Raw genomic sequence first — 27,795 nt, forward strand, 5'->3', positions numbered from 1 at the left:
CACACTCCGGGGAGGGGGTGTTGTCTGTCGCTCAAGACCGAGACAGGGAGACTACCGACCCCTGGTGGCACCGGCGGGAACGGTACCTCACCAGGCTACAGTGAGCACCACAGTATTCATGACGCCTCTGTAGCACAGGAGTCATGGGGAACCACAAGGAAGGCTCAAGCTCCCCTAGGTCTCACGAGCGCTTTCAGATCGGGGAGAAAGACCGCGTCTACATCTGGACCGCCCTAGTCAGCGGCGGAATCCCACCAAACCATGTGAATTCTAGGGGTGGCCCCCCGCGCCTCCGCCTGCAGCTGCCGTTGCCTTATAAGGCGGGGCCGGGCGGCGCCGGGGGAGTGGCTGCAGCCGCCCCTGCCCCTGCTGGCCCTGGCCAGCTGCTGGGACCCACCACCCCGCGCAGCGCAGCCGCCGCGGAGCAGAGGAGCGCACACAGTCGGCCATGGGCAAGTCAGGTGAGTTGCCCGTTCAGCCCGCCGGAGTGCTGGGATGGCTCCGGGACACTCGCCGTCACCCTGTCCCGCCTGGGGCCCTGTCCCCTGGGAATCCCCTGTGGTCCCCACAGCTCTCGTTGCAAAGCATGACCCCTGTGTGGGGATGGAGAGCACGCCGAGCAAAGCGCCCAAAGGCTAGGTGCGGCTGTTTCTGGTTCAACCTGGAAGCAGAGGTAGCGGAAAGACCACCGGAAGGGAGAGAAAGAAAGAAGAGGGAAAGCGATGGAGGGTCCCTCTGGCTTCGAGCCAAGGATTGCGTCAGGGAGGGTTTCCAAGCGCTGATGGGGATAGCTCTCTGTGTCTGCCGAGGCGTGGCTTTGCTTTGTTTCCAAGTGAGGACAAAGTTACAGTTGGAAAAAGTCACCCAACTGTGACAGCACCATGGCTGTGAAGCGGCTAGTCCCGTCCCAGTCCCACTAAGGCGGCTCTGGGAATCCTTTTCGCATCTCCTTAGTGCCCTCTACACCAAGCTGGGTGCTGTGCAGACCGGCTCCCCCTGTGATCTCTGCCCTGCCGCCGCCCATCCTCATCACTGTGACTGTGAGGTTGAAATGTCTGAAAACCAGCTTTCCCGTCGCTCCCTGCTTCCCCGCCCCCTTTGCTGCACAGCTGTGCTGGCTGGCTCGCACTCAGGTTACTTCCCCTGGGTGTCCTGGCCCAGTCTTTACCACTCCAGTTATCCAGCGGGAAACTCTCCCCGTCCTTCTGAGCTCAACTCTTGTGAAGGGGATCCCATCCCTAATGTCACCCTCCTCCTTCAGAGCGACAGCTCACACCCTGCATCATCTGTCCTTGCTCCTGCAAAGACAAGGGACAGGTGTTGGGTAAGAGATTTACTTCTCCCAGACTTATCCCTCTGGACATTTATTGGGACATCATTTCTTCCTCACAGGAGGCTCTAGAGCCCTGGTTCTCAACTTGTGAGTCGCGACCCTTTGGGGTGGACAGAGGTCGCCTAAGACCATTGGAAAACACAGATGCCTAAATTATGATTCATAAGAGTAGCGAAACTAGAGTTATGAGGCAGCAATGAAAATAGTTTTATAGTTCGGAGTCACCACAACATGTGGAACTGTGTTAAAGGGTTGCAGCACTAGGAAGGTTGAGAACCATTGCCCTAAAGGAACAATGAAGTCAGACTCAGATGAGGAAGGCTGGGTCCCTTCTTGGGTCTGTCCTCCAGGACCAAGACTCAAGAGATGCACAGGAAATGGCCTTCCGCGACCTGGTCCTAACCTGCTTTTCCTCCTGCTTGAGTGACAGGCCTGGTTTGCAATGCTGGCCCTACTAATCATTTGCTACATGATGTGAAGTAAGGTCTTCCTCTGTGCATCAGTTTACCCATATGTACAAAGAGGGTGGCACATATGACCTCCAAGATCCTTTGCAGTGGAAAGGATGATGTCACATAATTAAAAGAACGAGATGGAAAATGGGGCAAATGATGTCAGATGTGAGAAGGCCTTTTGACATCTCTACTTGAAAAAATTAACTCCTTCCTCTCTAGACTTATGAAGCAGTCCAGGGAGTCTCTGAAGCCGCGGTTCATTTTATTGATATTTATTGTTACTGTTACTGCTATAAGGCAAGGTCTCATTGTGTACCTCTGTCTAATCTGAAACTCACTATGTTGACCAGACTGGTCTCAAACTCACAGAGATCCACCTGCATCTGTACTTCGCTGGTTGCTGGGATTAAAGGCGGACCACCCACCCCACCCCCACCCTGGCCTCTAAGATACATTTGATTAATTGTTTCCAGCCCCTGCTCTAAGACACAATTTTCTAGAACCGCACCTGTGCCGTCATCCTTCTACCTGCTCTCCCCCATCTGTCTGTGTCCCCTCCCTCCTAACACCTGTCCTTTCTTCCAAGCTGTGGACCCGGTGCCGTGGAGGGTGAAATGGGGGGAGGAGACTTCGGTAAGAGGTGGGAAATGATCTTGATTCAGACAGTGAAGGGAGGTGGGGGAGGCACAGGAGAGAGGTGCCCTCTGTGAGGACCATCAAAGGAGTGTGAAGAAAGTAGCCCATTCTAGAGGGTCCTGGGAGGTTCTGGGTCATCTTAGGGATACTGAGCAGGGTAGGAGAGGCTAGAGGCAGGGAGCGGAGAGACGGCCTCCCCACAGACAGTGGTGGTGCAAGCACCTCGGGCCTGGCTTCTGAAACTGTCTACTTGCAAAAGAAGTAGTTTTACTCAATAAACTGTTATACAACTCCAGGTATACAGGCATGTAAAACAAGTATGCGAATCAAATATTTGCTGATTATAAATCATGCAGAAATTTATTTTATTATGTGTGTATGTTCTGTGTGTGAATGTTTGTACGTCGTGGAGTGTGTGTATGTGTGGGGTGTGTGTGTATGTGGGGTATGTGTGTGTGTGTCTGTATGTGTGTGGGGGGGGTGTGTACGTGGGGTGTGTGTGTGTGTTTGTGTGTGGGGGGGTGTGTTTGTGTGTATGTGTGGGGTGTGTGTGGGGGGGTGTATGTGGGGTGTGTGTTTGTGTGTATGTGTGGGGTGTGTGTGGGGGTGTGGGTGTGGGGTGTGTGTGTGTGGGGTGTGTGTTTGTGTGTATGTGTGTGGGGTGTGGGTGTGGGTGTGGGGGGGCTACAGGCAGACAGTGGGTGTCATCTTCAGTCACTCTCCTCCTTATCTTTGGAAGCAGGGTCTCTCACTGAACCTGGTGCTGACTGACTCAGCTGGACTAGCTGGCCAGCGGGCCCCAGGATCCTCCCTGCTCTCCTTTCTAGCTCTGGACTACAGGCATCACCTGTGCCCAGTCATTGCTTTGTGTCGTTGTTGTTTCTAAGCAGGGGTGCTGGGGACCCCAACTTCAATCCTCACACTTGCCTGGCAAGTATTTTATCAGAAGCCATTTTCTCCTGCTTTAAAAGAAAAGAAACTTATTTTCAATCAGTTCTTTAGGACACGGACACACACATTTGAGACAGGGTCTCACTAGGTAACCTTGGCTGTTTAGACTAGGCTGGACTCAACAAACTCACAGAGATCCACCCACTTCTGCCTCCCGAAGTGCTGGGATTAAAGGCGTGTGTTATCACGCCTGTAGTAAGGAGGCTGCTTGTTCGTTCCCGGCTGCTCAGCCCCAAAATAATCTCACAAAAACTATATCATATAAAACATTGCTTGGCCCGTTAGCTCTAGCTTCTTATTTGCTAACGCTTACATCTTTATTTAACCCATTTCTAGCAATCTGCATATCTCCACGTGGCTGTGGCTTACCGGCTAAAGTTCTGTCAGGCTCCAGCGGGGCTACATGGCTTCTCTCTACTTGGCCTTCCTTCTCCCAGCATTCAGTTTAGTTTTCCCTGCCTAGCTCTGTTCCACAGCATACAGAGGGAAATTCCACATCACACGCCCAGTTTATTGTTGGAATTTCTGTTCTAACTCAAGACAAAATTCATTCAATGACTTTTTTAAATTTATTTTTTTGGTAGAAGGGTTTGAACTCAGGGCCTTGTACATGCCAAGCAAGCACCACTGAGCTACACTCTTAGCTCTTCGGAGACTTTTTATGACCCTCAAGTAAATAACTCAACACCAATTTTTAAAACCAAGCATTCTAGGTCCAACAAAATGGGTCAGTGGGTGCTTGCTGCCAAGCCTGAAGACTCAAATTTGACCTCTGTAACCTACACAATAGGGCGAGAGAGTCAACTCCCCCAAGCTGTCCTTTGACCGCCACACACAGACCTGAAAAAATGTAAATAAAAATAAATAAATTTCAAACTCAAACATTCTAACAGGACACAATCCTCAGCTATGCTAACTTGACTGAGAAATGACAGTAGGAAAATACTATGTTTCCTGAAATTATCATTATATTTCTATAAGAACAGAACGCTTTGTGTGTGCAACAAAGACATTGAAATCCGTAACAAATGAGCTGAGCTACCTCAAGAAGTGCCAGGGGCGGCGCCTGGTGTGACGGTATAGATGCAGTGCACAGCGTTCATCTGGTGACTTGGGAACCAAGAATGTGGAGAGACTGACCACACAACCTGTCGGGAACTATCAGAAGTACCTCAGGGTCATTCTCGTGCTTGAGTTTGAATCGAGTTTTGGTAGTCGAACATTCAGTAGTCTTATTGTTGCCGGCAATTTCACCACCTCTACATTCAGTTGTGTGCCGACGTCAGGGGCGGTTTGCCAGGGAAGCTGTGGTCTAGGGCAAGGATGGGAGCCAGAGAGGAGGAAGGATGGATTTGCCAGTGGCAACATTGGACAGACTTGATGACAACTTTCAAGGAGTAGAAGGGAAGGGGAGACGCACTATTGTGCCCAAAAACGGTGCTGATGCAGATTGCGGGGCCGGAAGCAGGTTGCGGCAGGTAGAGCCAGGTGTCCCCCACTCGCTAGCTCTCTAGCCCAGGCCCACGTCCTTCGTAGCCACACATGACCGCATCTTCTAAGGTCCCCAGAGAGAAAGTAACTCCTCTGGAAGACTCAGACCCAGTGAACCTGCTGTATAAACCCAACCCTGAAGATCCAAGCCACCAATCAAGGCTTTGGGGAGGTGCCTCTCAGCGATACCCATACCCATTTACGTAGGAGTTTATGTAAATTTACCTAACTCCCAAAAGACCATCTAAGAAATCAGTCCCTGCCTCACTGGGCTGCAGTTTGGCCTCGTGGAACAGAACTCAGATATACTCCAGAGCTTCACGGTGAGTGTGAGAAATCCCCAAAAGCCATCATACAACCACCAAGGCTCAATCCTAGAAAGCTTGGGCCAGTGCTGGAAGCTCTCAGTCCTGCCCACAGCCCTGGTCTCCCTGCTGGGCCTCTGTATACCAGGTGTGCTTGGACCTAAGATTGCAATAGCCCTCTGCCTTGAATAATAGTGATTGCCAATCATTTGGCTTCCTGTTGTATGCTAGGCAGTGAGGTTAGGTATTTTATGTTACTGACCTTTTCAACAGTACTCTAGGCTTTGGCCCTTGTCATATAATGTCTGGACTTACTAGTGAACAAATTAGAATTAGAATTTAGCTCTGACTGGTGTCTGTGTGTGTGTGCACATGTGTGTGTGTGCACACGCAGAGCCTAGTTCTTTGCCTTCTGAATTGTGTGAATCCACAGCACACTGACCACATGCCTTCACCCCAGTTCCCATCCCGAATGGACTCTGGTTAGACCCACACAAATACTCCAATCGTCTCTAAGATTCTTCTTGGTGTCTCAGACACTGGACCCCTAACAACAGAGGATATCAGAGCAGAAGGCCAGGAATTTTTCTTCTGGGTGAGCCCCTGGGACCACTACAGGAAGAGGCCACGTGGGCCAGGGTAACGCCAGCAGCCCCAGTTCATTTGTTCATTTCTTTGCTGGCCTCATTTGAAGGACATCTTGAAACCCACAGCTGTCGTCTTCCATACTCGGAGGGGAGCCTGAGGCCCAGGGGACATAAACTTGTCGCTAGGGAAGGACTGGCATTTGAGCGGCCTGAGCAAGCACTCTCCTGTCTGGCAGCTTCAGTCATTCAAGGACCCTGTGTATCCTTGGGCATCTTTCAAACAGGCTGGCCTGGAAGAGGCCATCACTCCAAGAAAAGGATTCCTGGCCCACAGGCAGCTGAGCAACACTTGGTAGCCTATTCCTGCCATCAGGAAAAGGGGGTGTTGGGTATAAAATAGCAAGTGTGCAGGAGTAGGGACCGGAGAGGGGCAAGGGAGGGATGCTGTTAGGTCTGGCTTTAACCAGGGCCTCCTGGGTCTGAGTGACTGAGACCATTCGTATAGTGCTCCAGACCACTGATTTCTCGTCTGAAACAGCAGGGATCTAGTCCTCGTACTGCCTCTGTGACTACCTTATTCCTTTGCTCATTCACTCACTCAGCAAATTTCCATGCTTGGAAGAACTTTAAAAATTGTTTCCCAGCTGAGCAGTGGTGGTGCACACCTATAATCCCAGCACTTGGGAGGCAGAAGCAGGCAAATCTCTGTGAGTTCGAGGCAAACCTGGTCTACAGAGTGAGTTCTAGGACAGCCAGGACTACACAGAGAAATCCTGTCTTGAAAAAGAAAAAAGAAAAAAAATTGTAAAATTGTTTTCTCTCCAATTAGCTGCTTCCTACTCTTCCTGAAGATGCAAAACCAGTTTTGTCCCAAAGGCTGGAGGAATTTGCTTTCCAGCCTCTTGTCAAGAGTATGGAGGGGCCTGTTCTCCACCTTTTGTGGGGAGTCTGGAGAGGGCAGTGGTCAGGGGGGGAAGCTGAGGAATGAGCAGGGCTGTGGGGGGCTAAGGACAGCTCTCAGAACACCCCCACTCTCCTCAGTCCCCTAAAAGGAAGAGGAGTAGCCCCTCCTAGATTGTGCAGCCTTGCATTCCCACAGACAGCTGCCTGGCTGTGGCCCCTCTCTAGCCTCTGCAGTCTCCTGCAGCCCTCTCTCCGAGGAGGCTCTTGAGAAATGCTCCACATCAGAGGAAGCTGCCCATGTGGGCTCCTTTCCCCTATTGCTCCCTTCAGCTGACATCCCACTGCTCCATGGTGACCATGGGTCATGGGGCAGAGCTTCAGAACAGGGCCTTCCTTCAAGTCTAGATCCTTCCTGATGGTACCCCTTGAGCAGGAAGGGGAATCTGGGCAGGCTGCTGTCTCTGCAAAGAGCATTTTTTTTTTCTAGTTTAGTCATAAATGTGTCAGGACACCCCAAGAGGTGGTGAGAGGTTAACGAGGTCTTCAAGGCCCGGTGGGAGATGAGCAAGAGAAAAGCAGGAGCCCAGGGCAGATAGGTCTGCCTGACCCTCCTTCTGGCTCTTCAGCAAAGTAGAGTGTGGATCCCTGCCCTTCCCCCCACCCTGGGACAGCTGAGGCCCACCCTGCCCGGCTGTGGGTGGCTGGTTTTACTCTGACTTTATCTCTGTTGGGGTTTTTCTATAGCAGTAGGGCGTGCCTCGGCCTGGGTGCGGTCACCATTGATAACTTGCCTCCTAGAGCTCTCGTCCTGCTCCGAGTGGGAGGGGACGCCTAAGATAGCCCTAAGTGGCTGGAGGGCCCCCTGGCATCCAGCTGTGGGAAGATATAGGTCTCTGTTGAGACCTGGTGACCCCTTGTGGAAGCTCCGGCTGAGGGAGCCTGACCCTGCTGGGGCCTGTGCCTGGCGTCAGCTTCTGGCACTGATCTTGTGTTGGTTCACTTTTGTCCCTGGAACTTCCTCCATTCTGGGAGCACAGTGACCCAGTTTTTAGAAGTCACACGTGTCTCTGATGAAAAGCCTGCAGGGCCTTCAGCGCTATGGGGTCCAGTGTAGACTGACCCCAGCCCGCAAGCTCCTTTAAATTGGCGCCCTTTCTCCTGGGTCCAGTCATAGCCTGGCCCTTTCTGCACCTTTGGCCTCTTCCTCCTGAACCTGGAACACCCTTTCCAGGGAGTTCTTGTGACACTGCACGTGTCACCAAGTCTCAAGTGTCCCTTATGGTGTCCCAGCAGACCTTCTCTGGCCTAGTTGAGTCATGGGAACTAGTTTAGGATGGCCCTGGCTGTGCCTATCCCAAAGACAGGGGCCTTTCTCTGTGTGACCCCATAGCTCATACAAACCCTTTTATAACCCTGTCTGTTTACCGAAGGATGGGAGACTCCTCTAAGTCACAGGCCCGTTCCTCACCTTCCTCTCCAGCACCTGATGGGATCCTACAATTGCATGGCGATGAACTGGCTTTCATGGCCCAGTGGTAGCTGGGGGAGGCACTGGATCTGGTCACATTGTCACCTCTCTCTGCTTTCCACTGCTGTTTATCTTGGAACAGTGAGGACAGGGATGGCTGTTTCGGAGTACGGAGGACAGGGTGAACCCTCACTTGTCAGGGCTGCCAGAGTTCAGGCTTGTTCCCTTAAAGCTCCAGGAACATTCTGACTGGGAGAAAGGGACCTTCTTATCCCTGGCTGACATCCCGCCCTTCCTGCCTGCCAGCTCCAGCTTTGTCCTGTAGGACCCCAGAAGTCCCCAGAGAACTCTTACCCCCACCCGACTCTTCCAGTCTGATCCCAGTGTGTGCGTGTGTGCTTACTCCCACAGGACCCCACTTGTGCAAGGCAGGGTGGAGCACCCATGGCCTAGGAGCCATGGTTACCACATTACCTGCTGGTCCCCTAGCTCACCAAAAAAGTTGAAACTCGTGACTTGTGCCCAGGAGTTGCTTTTGTTCCCGTTATTCCATCCCCCGTGGTCTTTGAAAGACTGATTTGATGTCCCCGGTCCCACATCAGCATGCCAAACCGGAACTCTTCCTTGAGGTGTCCCATTGTCAAGTGAGATCACCCAGCTGTCAAGCAGCTCCAGGGTCCTTCACCTTGGAAACTTAACTAAACACCACCTGCTTCCTCCCACCTCAAGAGACCTGAAGTCTGTCCTTCCTAACACCAGGGTGTGGACCTTCTCTGGCTAGCAGGACATGAGGACTTCTGGTTGTGACTCCACCCTCTGCCTTAAGCTGAGTCATTATTTCCACGTTTACCTCTGTTCACTTCGCCATCTGTTACCCCAAACCTCACAAATCAGTTCAGAGCCCTTCCAACCCTGCCCTACCATATGTTCTGAGACTGGATCACCTACGCAATCTTGCTGAGCCCTACAGCCCCCAAAGGCGGTCTACTTCCTCTGTAGTTTGTCAGAAAGTCCGAGGAGAGTGCGGCCACCAACCGCGAGCGGTATTTCTTCCTCCCTCTTGCCTGCAGTTGGCCCCAGGACTTCCTTCATGACTGTGGTTGCACCTTCACTACCACCACCGCCAAAAGACAGGCTCCTGGCAGATGGGCCAGTCTGATCTCGCTCACAGTCCTCTGGGTACCCCATGTCTACAGAGCGGGGTGGATTCCTGGGTTCCTAAGGCATGTGATCTTATCCGGGCCCCTTGCTCCAGGCTCCTCTTGCACCTTTACTATTCTCTGCTCACAAGACCATCTTCCTTCTCTGTGTGAGCTCTGGAGGTCTGGGTTTGGCATCACGTGGGACAGTGCTCAGGGAGCAGACGTGTAGATTAGAGTCGGTCTGAACTGATGGGTGGGTGGATGTGGCTGCTCAACAAATGATGAACTGGTGGATGGGTAAGTGCTGGAAATGGAAAAATGAGTGGATTCTGGACATTGGATGTGGATGCAAAACAGACGGATGTTTGGTGAAAGGTGATTGGCTGGCGGGATTGATGGACGGTTTGGGACAAGTATTGAATAGATAAAAGATACTAGAAGGATGGGGTTGTTTCAGATCTGAAGCAGTATGGGTTTTGTCCATTCTTGCTCTTCATCCATCCACTATTTCCCTAACCCCAGCCCTCTGGTCTTGTTTTTACTGAATTTATCAGGCTCTTTCCCCACCGCAGCGTCACCCAGAAGATCACACCCTCCTTTCCCATCACCATGGAGTCCTTTTCTATACTCTCCTCTTACTCCACCCCTCGGTGCTGCTTTATTTGGGCCTCCCTCTTCATCTGGCTTTATTTGACTCTCTCTCTCTCTCTCTCTCTCTCTCTCTCTCTCTCTCTCTCTCTCTCTCTCTCTCTCTCTCTCTCCCTCTCTCTCTCTCCTCCCTCTCCCCCCCCTCTCTGTCCTTATTCTCTCCTTCCTTCACCCTCCCTTCCCTGCATCTTTTGTTTTCCCTGATCCAACATGGTACCACCCACTCTAGCTAAGCTATTCTTCCCTGAGCTCCCACGCCAGCCCTTCCCAGACTCTACTGGTCTAGTCTGAGGTTTGCCATCACCTTCAGACATTGCCTCTTAGATGTCTGACCAGCTCTCTACCTTCCTCAGCACCAAGAACATCTTTCAGAAACACTCTCCCTGCTTCGGCTTAGTTGTCCGTCTCCCATTGCCTCGGATAAAAATTCAAATCCCCAATGTGGCCCAGAAGATCCTACATAATCGGCAGATCTCTGATCTGCAGAGACATGGAGGGTGTCAGGGGTGTGGAGACAAGATGAACACTGGTGTGGAACAGGGCCGTGTGACCAGGATGCAGAAGAGGCAGGCAGTCTCTGTGTGTCCTGAAGCATGCCTATGTACCTTCGGAGGGTCTTCCCTCTGCACTGAGGGTTCTCCATCCTTCTGTCCTTCTAGCTTCCAAACAGTTCAATAACGAGGTCCTGAAGGCCCACAACGAGTACCGGGCTCAGCACGGTGTCCCCCCACTGAAGCTTTGCAAGAAGCTCAACCAAGAAGCTCAGCAGTGAGTCCCCAGCCCCAATCGGGCACTAACCTTTCATGGAGCTGCTTCTGCACTCATAGAAGGGTCCTGGGTGGTTGAAGGGATGTGGTTGGAGTTCCGGTACAGCCAAGCGTAAGGACCACTCTGCTGCCAGCTCGGGCAGGTTACCTCTGCTCCCGAGTGTCAGTGTGCTCTTCTGAAAATGGGATTGTCAGAGGCCCAGGCACGGGGAGGTGTTTCCGCTATCCCTCTGGAAACCCAGACAGGGAAGGTGGCTCAGTCATACTAGATCAAAACTCAGACACTGGATCGGCGTGGAGGGTCCTAAATTGGGGTGGAGGGTCCCTAGGTTGGGCTTGCTCTGAGGAGACATGTTATGCAGGTATTCAGAGGCCCTGGCCAGCACAAGAATCCTCAAGCACAGCCCAGAGTCCAGTCGTGGCCAGTGTGGGGAGAACCTTGCGTGGGCATCCTACGACCAGACAGGTAGGACACCCTTGACTCTTCTTCTCTCTGTCCTTCTGGACCCGGGATGACACTATGCCCTTTGTGGCTCAGTGATGGTGTGGCCACAGGCCCAGGAAGGGAGAGGAGGCCCTGAATCTCAGCATCTGCTCCAGGGCTGACCTCAGTGGTTGGCTCGGAGCCAGGAAGCTGGGAGCTGGGAACAGAGGAGTCAGGGTGCAGTTCAGATGTGTGGGCGCCAGAGACTACAGCACTGCATCCAATGGCAGCCTGGTTCTGTAGGCCCTGGAACAACCTTGATGGTTTCTAAATTATTTTTTACGCTGTAGGTATATTGCTCTTATCATAGAAAAAAGAAAAGAATTGAGCATTCTTTCTTTTCTTTAAAAAAATAAAATAAAAGGAAGAATAAAAAGATGATTTTTCTGCCCGGAGCCTGGGAGGGAATGACCCCACCCCACTGAGCAAGCATTCTTGAGTCTCTATTTCCTATAACTCTGAAGTAACTTTTTAGGAAAAATAGATATGTCACAATCCCTGAGCTTTCTCCAAACCCCAGGAGAAAAAGATTCCTCTTCTCCCCAGCCTTACATTCCCCAGAGCTCCCAAGGGATCCCCAGGCTGCCTAGTTTCCTAATACACCCTCCTCCTGCCCCTCTCTCCCCAAGAGCTATGTGCCTGAAAGGTGGCTGATGATGGGGTCTCTCTGCCTCCCCTTCAGTCAGCAGACTAGGGGCCCAGGGCTGCTGCCTCTCCTGATTGGGCCCTAAGGATGCTGTTCTAGCCCGGCCTGTGTTGGATCTCGCTGGCCCTAGTTTTCCCATTTCTACACAAAGAGGTTTGAGATGATGTCTCCTGGTTACTCAGGAGAGTCTCGGGAGAGCTTTTAAATTTTTTCCAATCCCTGGGTCTCTCCTCCAGAACCAATAGAGCTGAAGAAGGCCCTGGGCCTCAGCTTCCTTTCAGTGGTCCCTAGGCATGGCTGATATGTACTTCACGAACTAGCAGCCACAGTAGGGAACTTGGTAGAGATGAAGAATCACGGTCCTCTCAGGACCTGCTTTAATCAGGCTCTAAGTTGTAACAAGGTCCTAGGGTGGCCCATCTTGACTCCTGTGTCCTGAGATGGAACTGTGGCACTGGGATCAAGAGATTCCTGGGAAACGCCGCCTCATGCCATGGCTGACAGTGGATGCTCAAGATGAGGGCCTTTCTGGTGGCAGCGACTACCTTTGGCCTACAGGCTCAACTGCATTTACTCAGGCCTATTTTAGAAACAGACCCCGGGTGGAGTGAGGACGCCTCCTAGAAGTTCTGACCGTTGCTAGAAGGCCCTCAGGATGTGCTGGGTCCAACCTTTTTATTGTAGAGGCCCAGAGCAGAAAAGGCCTTGCCTAGAATGCCACGGCGGGTCAGTGGCAGGATGTAGGCTTCCTTATCTGGGGGCCATGGCTTAACCCCGGGCCAGTGCTCATCCCAAGGAAGGTTCCGTCTTCATCACGAGTCCCCAGGAGTCTGCAGGAGTGACCCTCATGCTTTTTTACCTTTACTTCGTCAGCGTGCCGTCAGACATGCGGGCGCGGACTCCGGGTGGTTTGGGGTCTGTGGGAGAAGATGGAGGGGGTGTGTAGACTCCATGACTTATTTCACATGTGCCTTTTCTGTCCAGGAAAGGAAGTGGCTGATCGGTGGTACAGTGAAATCAAGAACTACAACTTCCAGCAGCCTGGCTTCACCTCAGGGACCGGTGAGTGGAAATGGCGCCTGGGCTGAACGGTGTCTTCAGAAGGTTCGCTCTTTCCCTCCTGCGTTGGCTCAGTCATGTTTCTCCAGCTGAGCTGCCCAGAAACCAAAGCCTCCTTTCCCCAGCACCTGTCCACCTCACCCCACCGCACCATCATCCCACACCTTACCCTTTCTTCATCTGGGGGTACCCAGGATGCTGATCCTGCCCCCTCCATTACATCCCCAGTCAGCTCAAAGTTCAGTGTGCTCCCCTCACTGCAGCGTGCTCCCCTCACTGCAGTGTGCTCCCCTCACTGCAGTGTGTTCCTCTCATTGGGCGTGCTCCCCTCACTGCAGTGTGCTCCCCTCACTGGGCGTTTTCTCCTCACTGCAGTGTGCTCCCCTCACTGCAGTGTGCTCCCCTCACTGCAGTGTGTTCCTCTCATTGGGCGTGCTCCCCTCACTGCAGTGTGCTCCCCTCACTGCAGTGTGTTCCTCTCATTGGGCGTGCTCCCCTCACTGCAGTGTGCTCCCCTCACTGGGTGTGTTCTCCCCACTGCAGTGTGTTCTCCCCACTGCAGTGTGTTCTCCTCACTTCAATGTGTTCTCCTCACTGCAGTGTGTTCTCCTCACTGCAGTGTGTTCTCCTCACTGTATTGTATTCTCCTCACTGTAGTGTGTTCTCCTCACTGTATTGTATTCTCCTCACTGCAGTGTGTTCTCCTCACTGTATTGTGTTCTCCCCACTGCAGTGTGTTCTCCTCACTGTAGTGTGTTCTCCTCACTGCAGTGTGTTCTCCTCACTGCAGTGTGTTCCCCTCACTGTATTGTATTCTCCTCACTGCAGTGTGTTCTCCTCACTGTAGTGTGTTCTCCTCACTGTAGTGTGTTCTCCTCACTGTAGTGTGTTCTCCTCACTGTAGTGTGTTCTCCTCACTGCAGTGTGTTTTCCTTACTGCAGCGTGTTCCCCTCACTTCATTGTGTTCCCCTCACTGCAGCGTGTTCCCCTCACTGCAGCGTGTTCCCCTCACTGCAGTGTGTTTTCCTTACTGCAGCATGTTCTCCTCACTGCAGCGTGTTCCCCTCATTGCAGCATGTTCCCCTCACTGCAGCATGTTCTCCTTACTGCATTGTGTTCCCCTCACTTCATTGTGTTCCCCTCATTGCATGTTCCCCTCACTGCAGTGTATTCTCACTGCATCATGTTCTCCTCACTGCAGTGTGCTCCCCTCACTGGGAGTGTTCTCCTCACTGCAATGTGTTCACTGGAGTCTGGATTTAAGCTGGCTGCTTCTTTCTTGAACTAGTATCTGAGCACATCTGACCTAGTGGTTATCCTGCCTCTGGTGTTTCTTCTGCCTCAGCTGCTCTCCTGGTTGCACTGCTGTGGCTCCCCAGAGGCAGTCAGGAAAGGGTCAGGACACTCTTCCCATTCCCTCTTTCACACCTCCCTCCTCTCCCTGCCCTTTCTCCACACCTCATGGTACTAGGGGGTTTCCCTTCCTCTTGCATTCTAGGCTGTGGTTCAGGTGAGCCTAAGATTCAGGAAAGCTCGGCTCTTCCTAGATCGGCCATTTGTGGTGTGAACTTGAGTCAGTTTTGGTGGTGGTCTCCCAGGCGCTTCTGGGAATTGGTGATGCAGAACTGGAGGAGACCACCTTTGTTATAGCCTTTTTTAGGGCAAGCAGTAAACGTGTGTGTGTGTGTGTGTGTGTGTGTGTGTGTGTGTGTGTTTGCAGATACATGTGTGTGCGTGTGTGTAAGATGCAAATGTGTGTGAAAAGGTTGCTGTCTAAGGTCTTCCTCGGTTGCTCTCCACCTTAGTTTTTGAGATAGGGTTTCTCACTGAATTTGAGCTCAGCAACTTGACTGCCCAGCCAATGAGCTCCCACCCCCACCCTAGGCAAGCTTTTTGCGCCAGTGCTTAGGATGAGCCACTTCCCCAGCCTTGAGCAGTAAACATTTATCTTATTAACGTCTGGGCAGCTCTTCTGGTTTCTGAGGTCCTTCTGCCTCATTTGCAGGCCGCCTCCCCACTTTTCCTAAGAAGTGACTCAGACCCTTCTTGGGCCCCCGGACAGGGTAGGAAGGAATGTGTGTATGATTCAAAGCACCAGAGAAACTGAAAGGGGGAGAGGTTCCCTCCCTACTCCAACCCCACCATCCCACCTACATAAGGGTAGAGCCACTCGGGGCCTCCCATCCCCTGCAGAGTTTCTTCAGAAGCAGGAAATGACATGTTCTCGCTGTTTCCTGTGGCTTACTGCTCACCCCGTCCAGGAAGGGTTCTTGCAACTCTAGGTGCCGACCTGGGAGTTTCTTGTTCAGGTGGCACCCCCCCCCTTCTGAAGTTGTCAGGCTGAGCAGCAGGAAGCAGCCTGCCAGAGTTTCAGATAACAATGACCCTGTCACTGAATGAGGAGGAGGGAGCAGTGATTAAGGATACAGATAGTGTCCAGAGACTTTCATTTCCTCGCTTGCTTTCCCCATGAGTGAGGTTCTTGAGCAACCAGACACATACTGGATCTCGGAGCTGCGTGTGCCGCTGCTTGATGCTTATTAAGTGATTGTATCCACAGCCACACCTGCCTTCAAGGCAGCAGAAAGCAGGGCCTTTTCTGCCCATTTAGCCAAGGAGAAGACAGACCTACAAAAAGGTCTCCTCATGTCTTCTGGTTTTACCTGGTGCCTCTTCCATGGCCCCTACACCAAGAGACAGTGTCTGTGCAATACTGGGGACAAATGACACTGGAGCCTCAGGCAGAAGTAGGGCATCACTTGGTGTTATAGAACTGAGGCTTCCGGAACCTTGAGGACTGTCAGGTCAATCCTGCCCGAATCTCTCAGTTCCTGGCTTTCTCTCTGCTTGTGTTTTTGGGATTCCCTGACCTGAGTTCATATAGGTGAAAGGCCTGTGAGATATCTTGCAGTCTGCTTGCACTGACATCCCCTCCCCTCAGCAGCCTTCCCAGATAACACCTACTCACTGGTCCCTGCTATGTGCTGCATGGAAAAAACATTTTTACTTTGTTTTGTCCTGGTTAAGTGAGTAGATTTGTTTATTCTAAATGAGGACTGGTCTGACCTGGCATGGCATCTGAATGCCATCTAAGTTTCTGGTTTCTTGTGCCAGTTTTCCTGAGTTGTATGCGTATCCTCTTTTGCATTGTCAGAACAGTGAAAGGGTTGTCTCGTTCCTTCTTGTCTTCGTACATTGTTTCTTTGCAAGGATATGCTGTAATAGGTTCAGTGTGGTTTTTCAAAGGCATATTCTAGGAAGTTTTGGTCCTCAGATGGAAAGAGGATGTGATCCCTTTAAGGGGTGGGGACAAAGAAGAAAAGAAAAAGGAACTGTTGCTGGACATTAGTGTTAGAAACCAGTATGTATCTAATGTTGCTAAGGAAGTTGTGTCTCTTAATTCATCTGTAAATACCATAACGGGATTATCTGTGTAAACGGAAATCTCCACAGAGAAGATTGCTCAGTGTCCTCCCTTAAGAAGAAGCTGCCACGGGCATCTAGCCACTGATGCACACTTTCTGTCCAGCTAGTTGCTTGGCAACCAGTGGATGATGGAAGTTTCCTTCTTCTCTGGGAAACAGAGAGAAAGATGGCCGATGGCCAAAGCCTGTGGTCACTTTAGAGTGAGCCTGTGGGAGAAAGGGCTTGAGCCCTGGCTACGAGGCAGCCAGAGAAGCAGGACTGCCTGGCAAGGCTGCCCAGTGCCTGGAGCTGCTGACCACAACAGAACAGCCAAGGGCGGCCAGGACAGAAGGGGTGCTCTCCTCGGAGCTGAAAACCAGAGTTTCTAGAGCTGAGGGCAATACAAATAATACAAATTTAAAGGTAAGTAAAGATTTAGCATCTGACCTAGGCAACTTTTCTTTTGCTTTAAAAAAAAAAAAAACAAAAACAAACTTTGAGATAGGATTTCTTTGTATGGCTTAAGGAAGCTTGAATTTACCAGGTACTCCAGGATGACCTGGAGCTCACGACCTTCCTGCCTCTGCCCTAAGTGCTGAAGTTTCAAAATCTAAAGATTATGGGCCTGTGAGATGGCTCAGTCATCGCCTGGGTTTAGGAAGGAGAGAACTGACTCCTAGAGGCCTTCTCTGACCTCCTTCACGTGTGCTCCGAGGCATGCTTGTGCCCCCCAACACGCACACACACACACACACACACACACGCACACACACTCGCACACACACATGCACACGCGCGCACACATGCACACACACGCACACACACTCGCGCACACACATGCACACACACAGACAAATAAAAATTTTGTTTTGTTTGTTTTTGCTTTTGTTTTTCAAGACAGGGTTTCTCTGAGTAGCCTTGGCTGTCCTGGAACTTACTCTGTGTAGATCAGGCTGGCCTCAAACTCAGAGATCCACCTTCCTCTGCCTCCTGAATGCTGGGATTAAAGGTGTGTGCCACTAGGCCTGATGACAAATTTAATTATATATATATATATGTGTATATATATATATATATATATATATATATATATATATAAAAGCATGAACTAGGCACAGTGATAGGAAGACAGCCCCAATCTTTGACTTCAAAGCCAGTGAAGGCCAAGGAATAAGTAAGAATAGAAATCAGTGGGTAGGCAGACTTTTCTTTTCTGCCTGCCAGTTCCCAAATAACCAATATGGAGGCTCAATAGTAATTATAAATGCTCACCCAATAGCTCAGGCTTATTACTGTTAACACTTACATTTAAATGAACCCATATTTCTTATTTATGCTTCACCACGTGACTTGGTACCTTTTCTGCATGTCTGTCTTTCTATCTTGCTTCTCTCTGTCTGCTCTCAACTCCCAGCTCTGCCCTTTCTGTTCCCAGCATTCTTAGTTTGGCCCTTCTGCCTACCCTTATCCTGTTCAGCTGTTGCCCAATCAGCTTCTTTATTAACCAATGAGAGTAATACACACTTACAGCAGACAAAGATTGTCCCACAGCAAGTGGGGCAGGAGTATAGCTCAGTTGGTAGAGTGCCTGCCTTGCATGCTTGAGGTCCTGGGTGAGATCCCCAGCTCCACACAAGCTGGGTGTACAACACTGTAGGTTCTGGAATTGATCCCCAGCTCCACACAAGCTGGGTGTGTAACACTGGAGGTTCTGGGTACAATCCCCAGCACTATATGGAAGCTGGTGTGTGGACACATCGTGTAATACAAGAGGGGAGGCTGGATGATCAGAAGGTCAAGATCATTCTTGACTACATATTGAATATGAAGCTTCCCTGAGATACAGAGACCCTATCTTTAAAAGAGAGAGAGAGAGAGAGAGAGAGAGAGAGGAAACCTTGGCAGTTGCTGGCAGTTTCAGTGCCAAGCCTGCTTTCCTGACCCTTAGAGTGTAATGTTTCCTCCCTCTCCAGCCACAGTCAATGAACTGTGACTGACTCCCACGGAGAGCTATGGCCATACTTGGCTATGCCTGCCTTCCTTTCTATGACTTTCCCTTTGAGAAGCCCACACTCTTGAGTAAGCCTTGATTTCTTCTGGGCACATCCCTTTTCCAATCAACCTTCGTGTCTGAGCCTAACTTAAATGTCTTTAATAAACTCCAACTCTGCAAAACAAAAACAAAAAAATAAAACTTGTTCTTTGCCACGTGGTTGTCATAGATGAAGGAGTCAGTAGGAATGGAGAAGGGGAAAGACTGGGTGTGGGTCAGGGTAGAGAGGGGGGTGTCTGGCAAATGAAAGGGTGATTGTGTAAGGCTTATTTAAATAAATGACATTTATTCAGCTCTAAGGGACAAGAAACTGTTAGTCAGTAGGAGAGCTCCCAAGGGCTGGAAGTCTACAGTCGTAGAGTGCTTACTGGCATTTATAGTCTTGGGTTCAATTCCCAGTACTGGGGAAAAAAATATCCGCACGTAGGCTGATTTGAGCAAGGGTTCATTCCCACAGGGCTTTCTCAATAGGAAGCAGTTTACTGTGTTCAGGGAAAGGAAGGAAGGAAGCCACCAGGCCAAAGTATTCGCTTTCAATCCAGGTACAGCTAGGAGTGTAAGATTTTGACTTGAGGAAGTTAAATAGATACAACTTATGTCTCGGGGTGATCTATCTTTCCCATTCATTCGCAGTGGCATTTCCCATTCTCACAGTGACAAATGAATTAAAGAGGTTGGAAGCGGAGCCAAGAGCAGTCAGGAGATGTTGCATCATTCCAAGACAGAAAGCTACGAATGAAGCCGAGGTTTTGGAAGAATATAGTTGAGCTAGATTTTAGAGCTGCATTCCTTGGGGATTAGCGGTAGGTGGTTGTGAGGAATCCAGGAGAGGAAAGGATGCAGGCTCATCCCTCAGCTATGTGCACAAAGATGCTGTTGATACTGATGGGAAGTCAGCAGAGGAGCAAGGCTGGGGGACCAAAATCGAGAGCGAGATCTGGATAGATTGCATCTGTGTGTCTTCCAAGTGGAAGTGTGTGGTGATTGTGTCAGGAGCAGAGCGCGGAGGACTGAACCGGGGAAATCCAGCTGGAAGTCAGGGAAAGAGGAAACTGCATGAAGGGCAGAGTATAGAGAGAAAAAGAGTATACAGAGGGGAAAGGAGAGAGTGCCTGGGTTGAGGGTGAAGAGGCTGCAACATCAAGATGGAGCCGGGAGGGCTGCTAAGAGACGGGTGTCCTGGAACTCAGTGAGGGAGGAAGCTTTGAAAAGAAGGGACATAGACTGTGTAATGTTCCTGAGAGGTCATCTAAGACACAGGGGAAAAAAAGACCATCAGAAAATAACAGAGAGAGAGACTTAAGGAGTTCAGCCTGGGGGTCTGGAGAGTGAGAACATCTGTTGCTGTTGCAAAGGCCAGAGTTCAGTTCCCAGCACCCACATGGTGGTTCACAACCATTCAAAACCCAATTCCAGGCGTCTGGCACCCTCTTCTGACTTCCTGGGTTGCCATATATATGCAGGCAAAATATTCATACACATACGATGAAATTTAAAAATCTAAAACACAAAAAGTTCAGTTTGGGGGGGGGGGGCAGCACTGAGGGTTGGTGCCCGTAAGCTGAGGTCACAGGTACTGGGACCACTGTGCTTTGTCATGATCTCAGAGAGACTGTGGGAAAGTGCTGAGGTGGCTGATTTCTGTGGGATTGATTGACACGTGGTGCCGTGTGCTTTGTTTCTGCTTCATGACTGGCATCTGCAAGTATCTAATTACCTGAGCCGGACAAGAGCATGCAGGTTTTGAGGGTCCCCTAAGCATCCTCTTCAGGGTTCGGCGGACCCCTCATTGTGCCTCCCTTGTCTCCCACAGGACACTTCACAGCCATGGTGTGGAAGAATACGAAGAAGATAGGCGTGGGAAAGGCATCGGCAAGTGACGGCTCCTCCTTTGTGGTGGCCAGATACTTTCCTGCAGGGAATGTCGTCAACCAGGGCTACTTCGAAGAAAATGTCCCGCCTCCAAAGAAGTAACTCACCAAATGTCACGAGAAGCTGGAGACACACATACGGAAGTGCCTATAGACAAAGAGCCAGCCGAGGGTCTGCCCCTGTGGGCGTACTGTGCACACACAGGCAGCTGGCCATGAGCTCATCCCGGTTAAAGGATGGACATCCGAAGCGTTTATCCCAAAGGTTACCTAGGCCACAGTTACTTAGATTTGGGTGAGATCAATCCTGACATCTTTTTGCTGTTAGTTTTTAAGCAGACTTCTTTTGTGTATCTCTTACTTCTGATATCTATCCTCGGACTTGTGTATCCTGAATATTTGCCATGCTGAGAAGTAAGGTCGTTTGATGGGAACTTCCTGCGTTGTAATCTCCTTTTGGTAGATTTTTGAAGAGTATTAAAGCTTCCTTTAAATGTGACATAAAGCAGCTTACATTAGAGATGTGTGACCAGCTCCATTCCACCGAGTCGCTGAGATTTCTCGTTCTTGACTGGAAGACAGATATCATCCCACACCCACTGGGATTCCCTAATGGAATTGCCAAAGAGCAAAAGGAGAAGGAAAAACAAACCCTTACTTCCTCGGAGTTTTTACCCTTTAAAGAGCAAATGGCACAGCCACTAGCGCCTTTCACACCTCTTAAATTTCAGGGCTTACAGCACCACTTCTGGCTTCTGGGGGCGGGGCTAGGTCTGGAATACAGCCCTACCCCCCAATCTCTTCCCGCTGGACCCTCACATGGCCTGGGCTTTTGGCCAAGGTCTTGGACTATGAAGTCAGTGGTGTAGGGGTGAGGGTGAGGTCACTTGGGGGCCCTAGAGGAAACCCCACAGCCTCTGTCCTTCCCCAGCCCAGGAGGCGGTAACCACCCAGGCTTGTCCAGGGCAGCTGTAGCTGCAGCCGAGCTGTGGCTCCCTCCTGGAATGTGTGACAAGCCCAAATGCTCCCAGGAGGAGGCCCAAACAGGGAGATTAGGAACGCCAATTTGATTTTGCGTTTTGCCTCAAACTATACACAGTTCCCTCTGAAGAGAGGTTTAACCCAAGGTCCATTCAGGAGGGACCAAGCCAGGGGTCCAGTTGAGTGTCTCTGAAATTACGGCATCTCCTTCTGCCAATGGAAGGGCTGGAGGAAGGGGTTGTTGACCTAAGAACAGACCGAGGCTGCCGGTCTTTGTTAGACTGTGAACAGTCTCACACTGTGCCATTTGGTTCATCCAGGGATATCGACTAATGAGACAATAAAATCTTTTCCTTTTGTGTAATTTCTTCCTCTAATGCTTTTAGTTTATGGCTGAGATAATTCAGAGCTCTGAATGCATCTTGAACCACTCCACCTTCCCAGCCCCTCCCCAGAGGGGTTTAAACAGTCACTTTGGAAGTGTGCAACCTCCTAGCTCTGAGGGCAGACAGCCCTAGGCGCGAGGAATTTGAGCTCAAGCACATGGATTGACTGGGGAACAGGAAACATAAGGGAGTTTCAAACACAGCCCCAGCAAATTTAAGCTATTTGCAGTTCAGTTATTAATGGTAAGGACAGGTGAGCCTAGCCTAGAGGCACAAGCCTGGAATCCTGACTCCTGGAAACGGAGACAGACGGCTCAGAAATTCAAAGCCAATCCGGACAATTTAGTGAGAGCCTGTTTTAAAAAGAAAAAGGAAGGTAGGATCTGGCTCGCACTGGCTTCAAAGCCCCACCCCATTCCCTACCCTCCCACTCCCACCCCCAGCTTCCAAGACAGCTGTAAGAAGAGTAGATTGTGAGATGCTATCCTGACCTTCCTACTGGTAAATCTGTATATCTTTGAAAATGCCCTTGGTTAAGAATTTGTAGTATGATAATATCAATCTGTAAGGTTAGTAGGGTCTCCTCCCCAGGAATTCCCCAAATATGAAAAATTCTGAGCTGGGCAGGAAGAGAGGGTGAGTGGAATAGATCGGGAAAGGAACCTTTTCTGGCTGCACCAAACAAACAGCCAGTGACTTCCTGGTGACTCCAAGGACACCAGCATAGACATATCACCAGGTGATGGAAGCTGGAAGGAAGCCAATGTCTAAGCTGGAGTCGGTTGAGACTAAGGAAAAAGCTGCTTTCCAGGACTGGAGTAGAGCCAGGCAGTGATGCTGGCTAAACAGATGGACACAGGCACACCCAGTCTCCCAGAGTAGCCTGGCTGGACTAGCCCTTGCTATGTAGACTAGGCTGACCTCAAACTGGCAGTTCCGCCTCAGTTGGTTCCTTCTTAAACTTTAAAAGAATGTTTCATTAGTCAGGCGTGGGGGTGCACACCTTTAGTCCCAGCAGAGGCAGAGACAAACACAGGCAGTTCTCTGTGAGTTCAAGGCCAGCCTGATCTACCTAGCAAGTTCCAGGACAGACAGGGCTTCATAAAGAGACCCTGTATCTTAGTGTTTTTAGTACTGTGATTAAACACCATGACCAAAAGCACTTGGGGAGGAAAGGGTTTATATAATCTTACACTTTTAGGTAACAAACAGTCCATCACTGAGGGAAGTCAGGGCAGGAACTCAAGCAGGGAAGGAACCAGGAGGCAGAAACTAAAGGAGAGTCTATGGAGGAATGCTGTGGACTGGCTTGCTCTCATATACCACCCAGAAACACCTACCAAAGGATGGCACCAACCACAGGGGGATGGGCCCTCCCACATCAATCATCAATCAAGGCAACCCCTCCCATACTGGCATACAGGCCAATCCAATGGCGATATTTTCTCTATTGAGATTCCCTCTTCCTAGATGCATCCAGGTCAACCAAAATACTCTGTCTCTAAGCAAAACTCTGTGTGTGTGTGTGTGTGTGTGTGTGTGTGTGTGTGTGTGTGTGTGTAAGAACAATTTTGTGGAATTACTTGTGTTCTTTCACCTTTTATGTGGGTTCCAGGAATTGGATTGGGGCCAGGCTTGCTGGGTAAGCATTTTACCTGCAGTCACCTCAATACCACACATCCTTTTCAAATCTCAAGTAGTTCAAGCTGGTCTAGAACTCAAGACTACATAGCTAAGGGTGACCTTGAACTCCCAATCCTCTTTTTTATTTCTTTTCTTTCTTTTTGTTTTTCCTTTTTTGGTTGTTTCGAGACAGGGTTTCTCTGCATAGATTTGGAGTCTGTCCCAGAACTTGCTTTGTAGACCAGGGTGGCCTCAAACTCACAGAGATCCACCTGCCTCTGCTTCCTGAGTGCTGGATTAAAGGCATGTGCCACCACTGTCCCACCTATTTCTATTTCTTAATCCTGCTTGGATGGCAGGTATGTGCCACCATACCTAGTTTATGTGGTTCTAGGGTTCAAACCCAAGCTGTCTGGCTGTCCTCTCTAGCCACTGCCTGCTCCAGTGAGTGTATAGAAGGCAAACATTCTGCCCACTGAGCTATATCCCCAGTACAGTTTAATAAACTTTTTCCTTTATAAATTTTTAACTCTGAGACAGTCTATTATGTTGCCAGTGCTGGCCTGAATTTATGATCCTCCCTCCTCAGTCTCCTGAGGGCTGAGATACCTGTGGACCACCACACCCCACTTGTTTTAAGGTCTATTTTACCCAGGCTGATCTAAACTCCTGAGCTCAGAGACCCTCCTGCCTCTGCCTGCCAAGCAAAAGGGATTCTGAGCTTTCTGTCTTGAGTTTGTTGAGGACAGCAAGCTCTGCGATTAAGATCAGAGTGCATGGCAGCTGAATTTGAGCTGAGCAAGCCTCTTCCTGTCCAGGCCTCAGGTCCTCGGGACCAGCGATGATCTCTGGCTGGAGGCACACGGTGAGTGTACTCCTTCTTGTCCTGGTGCTCAGAGGTCTGTTGATCTTCTGCTTCTGGTAAATGTCTCAGCCAGTGGGGTCTGGCCGCTGGCTGGGATGCCGGTGGGATTAGCAGCGTCATGATGCTTCCTCCAGCCAAGTGGCCACTGCTTCTCAGGTGATGAGAGCTGGGGAGGCATGCAGCATTGAAAAACTCCCAGAGAGAGGGAGAGAGACCGGACAGTGGGGAACTGAGCTGAGCCACACAGGGAATTCTCTGGAATGGAACTGGAACCTAAAGATTCCTCCAAAGAGGGAGACAGAAATTCTGAGCCTTTCTCTGGCACCACAGCCAGAGAGACTATCTGCCCCAGACATCAGGCATCAAGAGGAGTAACTGCAATATTCAAGAGTAATTGTTTTAAAAATAAACTTCAAATTACCAAGCTCCCCGAATAAAGAAAAGGCTCAGTTTTGAATGAAAAGATGAATGAGAATCAAAGCCAACCAGAGAAAGGCTGAGGAGGGGTCGGGATGAAGCTGGCAGTCTCCCTGAGAGGAGCACTCAGGAGGATCTAAAGGTTTAGAGTAGGGCTTAGAGCCCAGAGTGGACATAAGGGTCTGAGCCAGGTCCGCTTTGACCAGCACAAGGGCATTAAGTGGCAAGACTGTTTTTTAGCGGCCAAGCTTCTCGTCTAGGCTCTGTCCACATCTGGAAAATGAGATTAGGTGTGGGTCTGCCAGACTGTGAGCCCTGGGCCCAGACATGTGCGTTTCGGAGCCGCTCGCACACCAAGGAGCTCCAGGCGCGACAAAGAGGCAGAAAGGAACCCCAGCGGCGGGTTTCCTTCCTGTAAAGCGGTTGGGGCTGCCGAGCGCGAGAGCAAGCTGCTCCCAGCCGGGAGGTGACACTGCAGCCCCACCGTGCGGCCACAGGAGGCTCCTGCAACCCGCCAGGAGCTCCGCGGACGCCCACAGCCTCCCACCAGCGCCCATTAGCGGCGGCAAAAAACGGCTAAGAAACAGCAGCTGGCATTTATTTGAACGTTTGCTGCGAGCTAAACACCGTGCCTACTGCTGCACAGTTATTTATTCCCATCTCACAGAAAAGGAGTCAGAGGCCCGAACGAATTTGTCAAAGTAACTGGATGGAGAGAACCGGCCAGGCACTGGCTCGGCATTTTACTAGATACTGGGAAATCTGGAGCAGGCGGTTTCCAAGCCCTCTCGTTTTCCTGGTGCTGGCTGTCCTCTCCGTTTCTGCTCCACTGAGCGTCGCCCACCTCTCAGTTTTGAACAAAAATGGTGTCCTGACTACAAAAGTCAGAAGCTAAGGATTTGTCTTCAGATGCCCAGGAACTTTGGCAGAAAAAGGGCCTTTGGGTCTAAGAACCAGAACGTGTAAAGTGGGTGGTCCCGGCTTCCTGGAAGGGGGCGGGGGCGGGGGCGGGCGGTGCCCTACTGTAGTCCTGGGCCTGCACTGCCTGCAGTTGCCTCGATGACACTGGAAAGTCCTTCGTCAGGACTCCAACCTCCCTGGTGAAATGGGAGGCTTCTAGATAAAGGTAACCTCTTCTCCCCTCCCATTATCTCCGCTACGCCTCCTGCTCCACCCAAACCAGCCCCCGACATTCCTGGTGAAACCTTGAAGTGCAGCTTGAAAGACCCAGGCAGACACCGTGGTTCATTCCCTGAACTTTGGCCTGAACTAGGTCCTTAAGGCCTCGGCAGGTTGGAGCCTAAGGAGAGAAAGGCTCCATGCCTCTGACAAAGGGCCTGGGGATGGGTGTGGGGGGCTGCATTATGATGACCTCACCCATTCTATGACATCATCCTCACTCCCACCCCACCCCTTCCTCTCTGGTCAGCTGCTCGGCAAACAACCATCAGTCCAAATCCCAAAGGCTTGAAGAAGTCTGCCCTCCAGGACCGGCTACTGAACTCTGTCTCAGCCAACGAGAAGCAGCATGAAATTGGAATTCACAGAGAAAAACTACAACAGCTTTGTGCTGCAGAACTTGAACAAACAGAGGAAGCGCAAAGAGTACTGGGACATGGCCCTGACTGTGGACCACCACGTCTTCTTCGCACATCGCAACGTGCTGGCTGCTGTCTCTCCGCTGGTGAAAAGTCTCATCTCCAGCAATGACATGAAGACCACCGACGAGCTCTTCATCACCATTGACCCCAACTACCTGAGTCCAGGCACGGTGGACCAACTCCTGGATTACTTCTACAGCGGCAAAGTGGTCATCTCAGAGCAGAACGTGGAGGAGCTGCTTCGGGGCGCTCAGTATTTCAACACCCCACGCCTCCGGATTCACTGCAACGACTTCCTCATTAAGTCCATTCGACGTGCCAACTGCTTGCGCTACCTCTTCTTGGCTGAGCTCTTCGAGCTCAAAGAAGTGTCAGACTTGGCCTACTCGGGCATTCGTGACAACTTCCACTTCTGGGCCAGCCCCGAGGGCTCTATGCACTTCATGCGCTGCCCACCCGTCATCTTTGGCCGCCTGCTCCGTGATGAAAACCTTCACGTGCTCAACGAGGACCAGGCTCTCAGTGCCCTCATCAATTGGGTGTACTTCCGGAAGGAGGAACGGGAAAAATACTTCAAGAAGTTCTTCAATTACATCAATCTCAATGCGGTCTCCAACAAGACATTGATGTTTGCCAGCAACAAGCTTACGGGTTTGGAGAACAACTCCGCCCACGCGACCTTGATCGAGAGCGTCCTAATGGACCGCAAGCAGGAGCGGCCGTGCAGTCTGCTGACCTATCAGCGGAAAGGGGCCCTGCTTGACTCAGTGGTCATTCTAGGTGGCCAGAAGGCCCAGGGCAAGTTCAACGATGGAGTGTTTGCGTATATCATCCAGGAGAACTTGTGGCTGAAGCTCTCAGAGATGCCCTACCGAGCCGCGGCGCTGAGCGCAACTGCTGCTGGCCGTTACATCTACATCTCCGGTGGCACCACTGAGCAGATTTCAGGACTAAAGACGGCGTGGCGCTATGACATGGACGATAACTCCTGGACCAAGCTGCCTGACCTACCCATTGGGCTTGTCTTCCACACCATGGTGACCTGTGGGGGAACAGTGTACTCAGTGGGTGGGAGCATTGCCCCACGCAGGTATGTCTCCAACATCTATCGCTACGATGAGCGGAAGGAAGCCTGGTGCCTGGCAGGGAAGATGAGCATCCCTATGGATGGTACAGCAGTGATCACCAAGGGTGATCGGAACCTGTACATTGTCACTGGCCGATGCCTGGTGAAGGGCTACATCTCCCGGGTGGGTGTAGTGGACTGCTTTGACACCAACACAGGGGAAGTGGTCCAGTGTATCACTTTCCCCATTGAATTCAACCACCGGCCTCTGCTCTCTTTCCATCAAGACAACATCCTCCGTGTGCACAGCCACCGGCAGAGCGTGGAAATCAACTTACAAAAGATAAAGGCCAACAAGTCAACGACCTCAGTGCCTCTGTTGCCCAACAACTGCCCCTTGGATGTGTCCCACGCTATCTGCTCCATTGGAGACAACAAGGTATTTGTGTGTGGGGGTGTCACCACGGCCAGCGACGTCCAGACAAAGGACTACACCATCAATCCTAATGCTTACTTGCTGGACCAAAAGTTAGGAGAATGGAAAACCCTCGCCTCCCCGCCTGAGGCACTGGACTGTCCCGCCTGCTGTCTAGCCAAGCTACCTTGCAAGATTCTTCAAAGAATTTAAACAGCTTTTTAAGTGGGAGAATA

General features: G+C 50.9%; 2 protein-coding genes and 1 long non-coding RNA gene across 3 annotated transcripts; 2 read left to right on the plus strand and 1 right to left on the minus strand.

Moving 5' to 3' along the window:
- Positions 1-343: 343 nt before the first annotated feature.
- On the plus strand, positions 344-21,511 carry Glipr2 (GLI pathogenesis related 2). The gene is made up of 5 exons (XM_038347945.1): positions 344-461; positions 10,579-10,687; positions 11,049-11,152; positions 12,801-12,878; positions 20,148-21,511. The coding sequence occupies exons 1-5, from the start codon at positions 449-451 to the stop codon at positions 20,306-20,308; spliced, it is 465 nt and encodes a 154-aa protein (XP_038203873.1). The 5' UTR covers positions 344-448; the 3' UTR covers positions 20,309-21,511.
- On the minus strand, positions 3,931-8,200 carry LOC119826557. The gene is made up of 2 exons (XR_005287446.1): positions 8,130-8,200; positions 3,931-4,215 (listed from the first exon to the last, which is right to left on the minus strand). It is a non-coding gene; the product is annotated as an uncharacterized LOC119826557 (long non-coding RNA).
- Positions 21,512-26,005: 4,494 nt separating the features above from the next.
- On the plus strand, positions 26,006-27,772 carry Ccin (calicin). The gene has a single exon (XM_038348401.1). The coding sequence runs from the start codon at positions 26,006-26,008 to the stop codon at positions 27,770-27,772; it is 1,767 nt and encodes a 588-aa protein (XP_038204329.1).
- The last annotated feature ends 23 nt before the right edge of the window (positions 27,773-27,795 follow it).

This window comes from Arvicola amphibius, chromosome 11 (assembly GCF_903992535.2).
Source record: "Arvicola amphibius chromosome 11, mArvAmp1.2, whole genome shotgun sequence".
Classification (NCBI taxonomy): Eukaryota; Metazoa; Chordata; class Mammalia; order Rodentia; family Cricetidae; genus Arvicola; species Arvicola amphibius.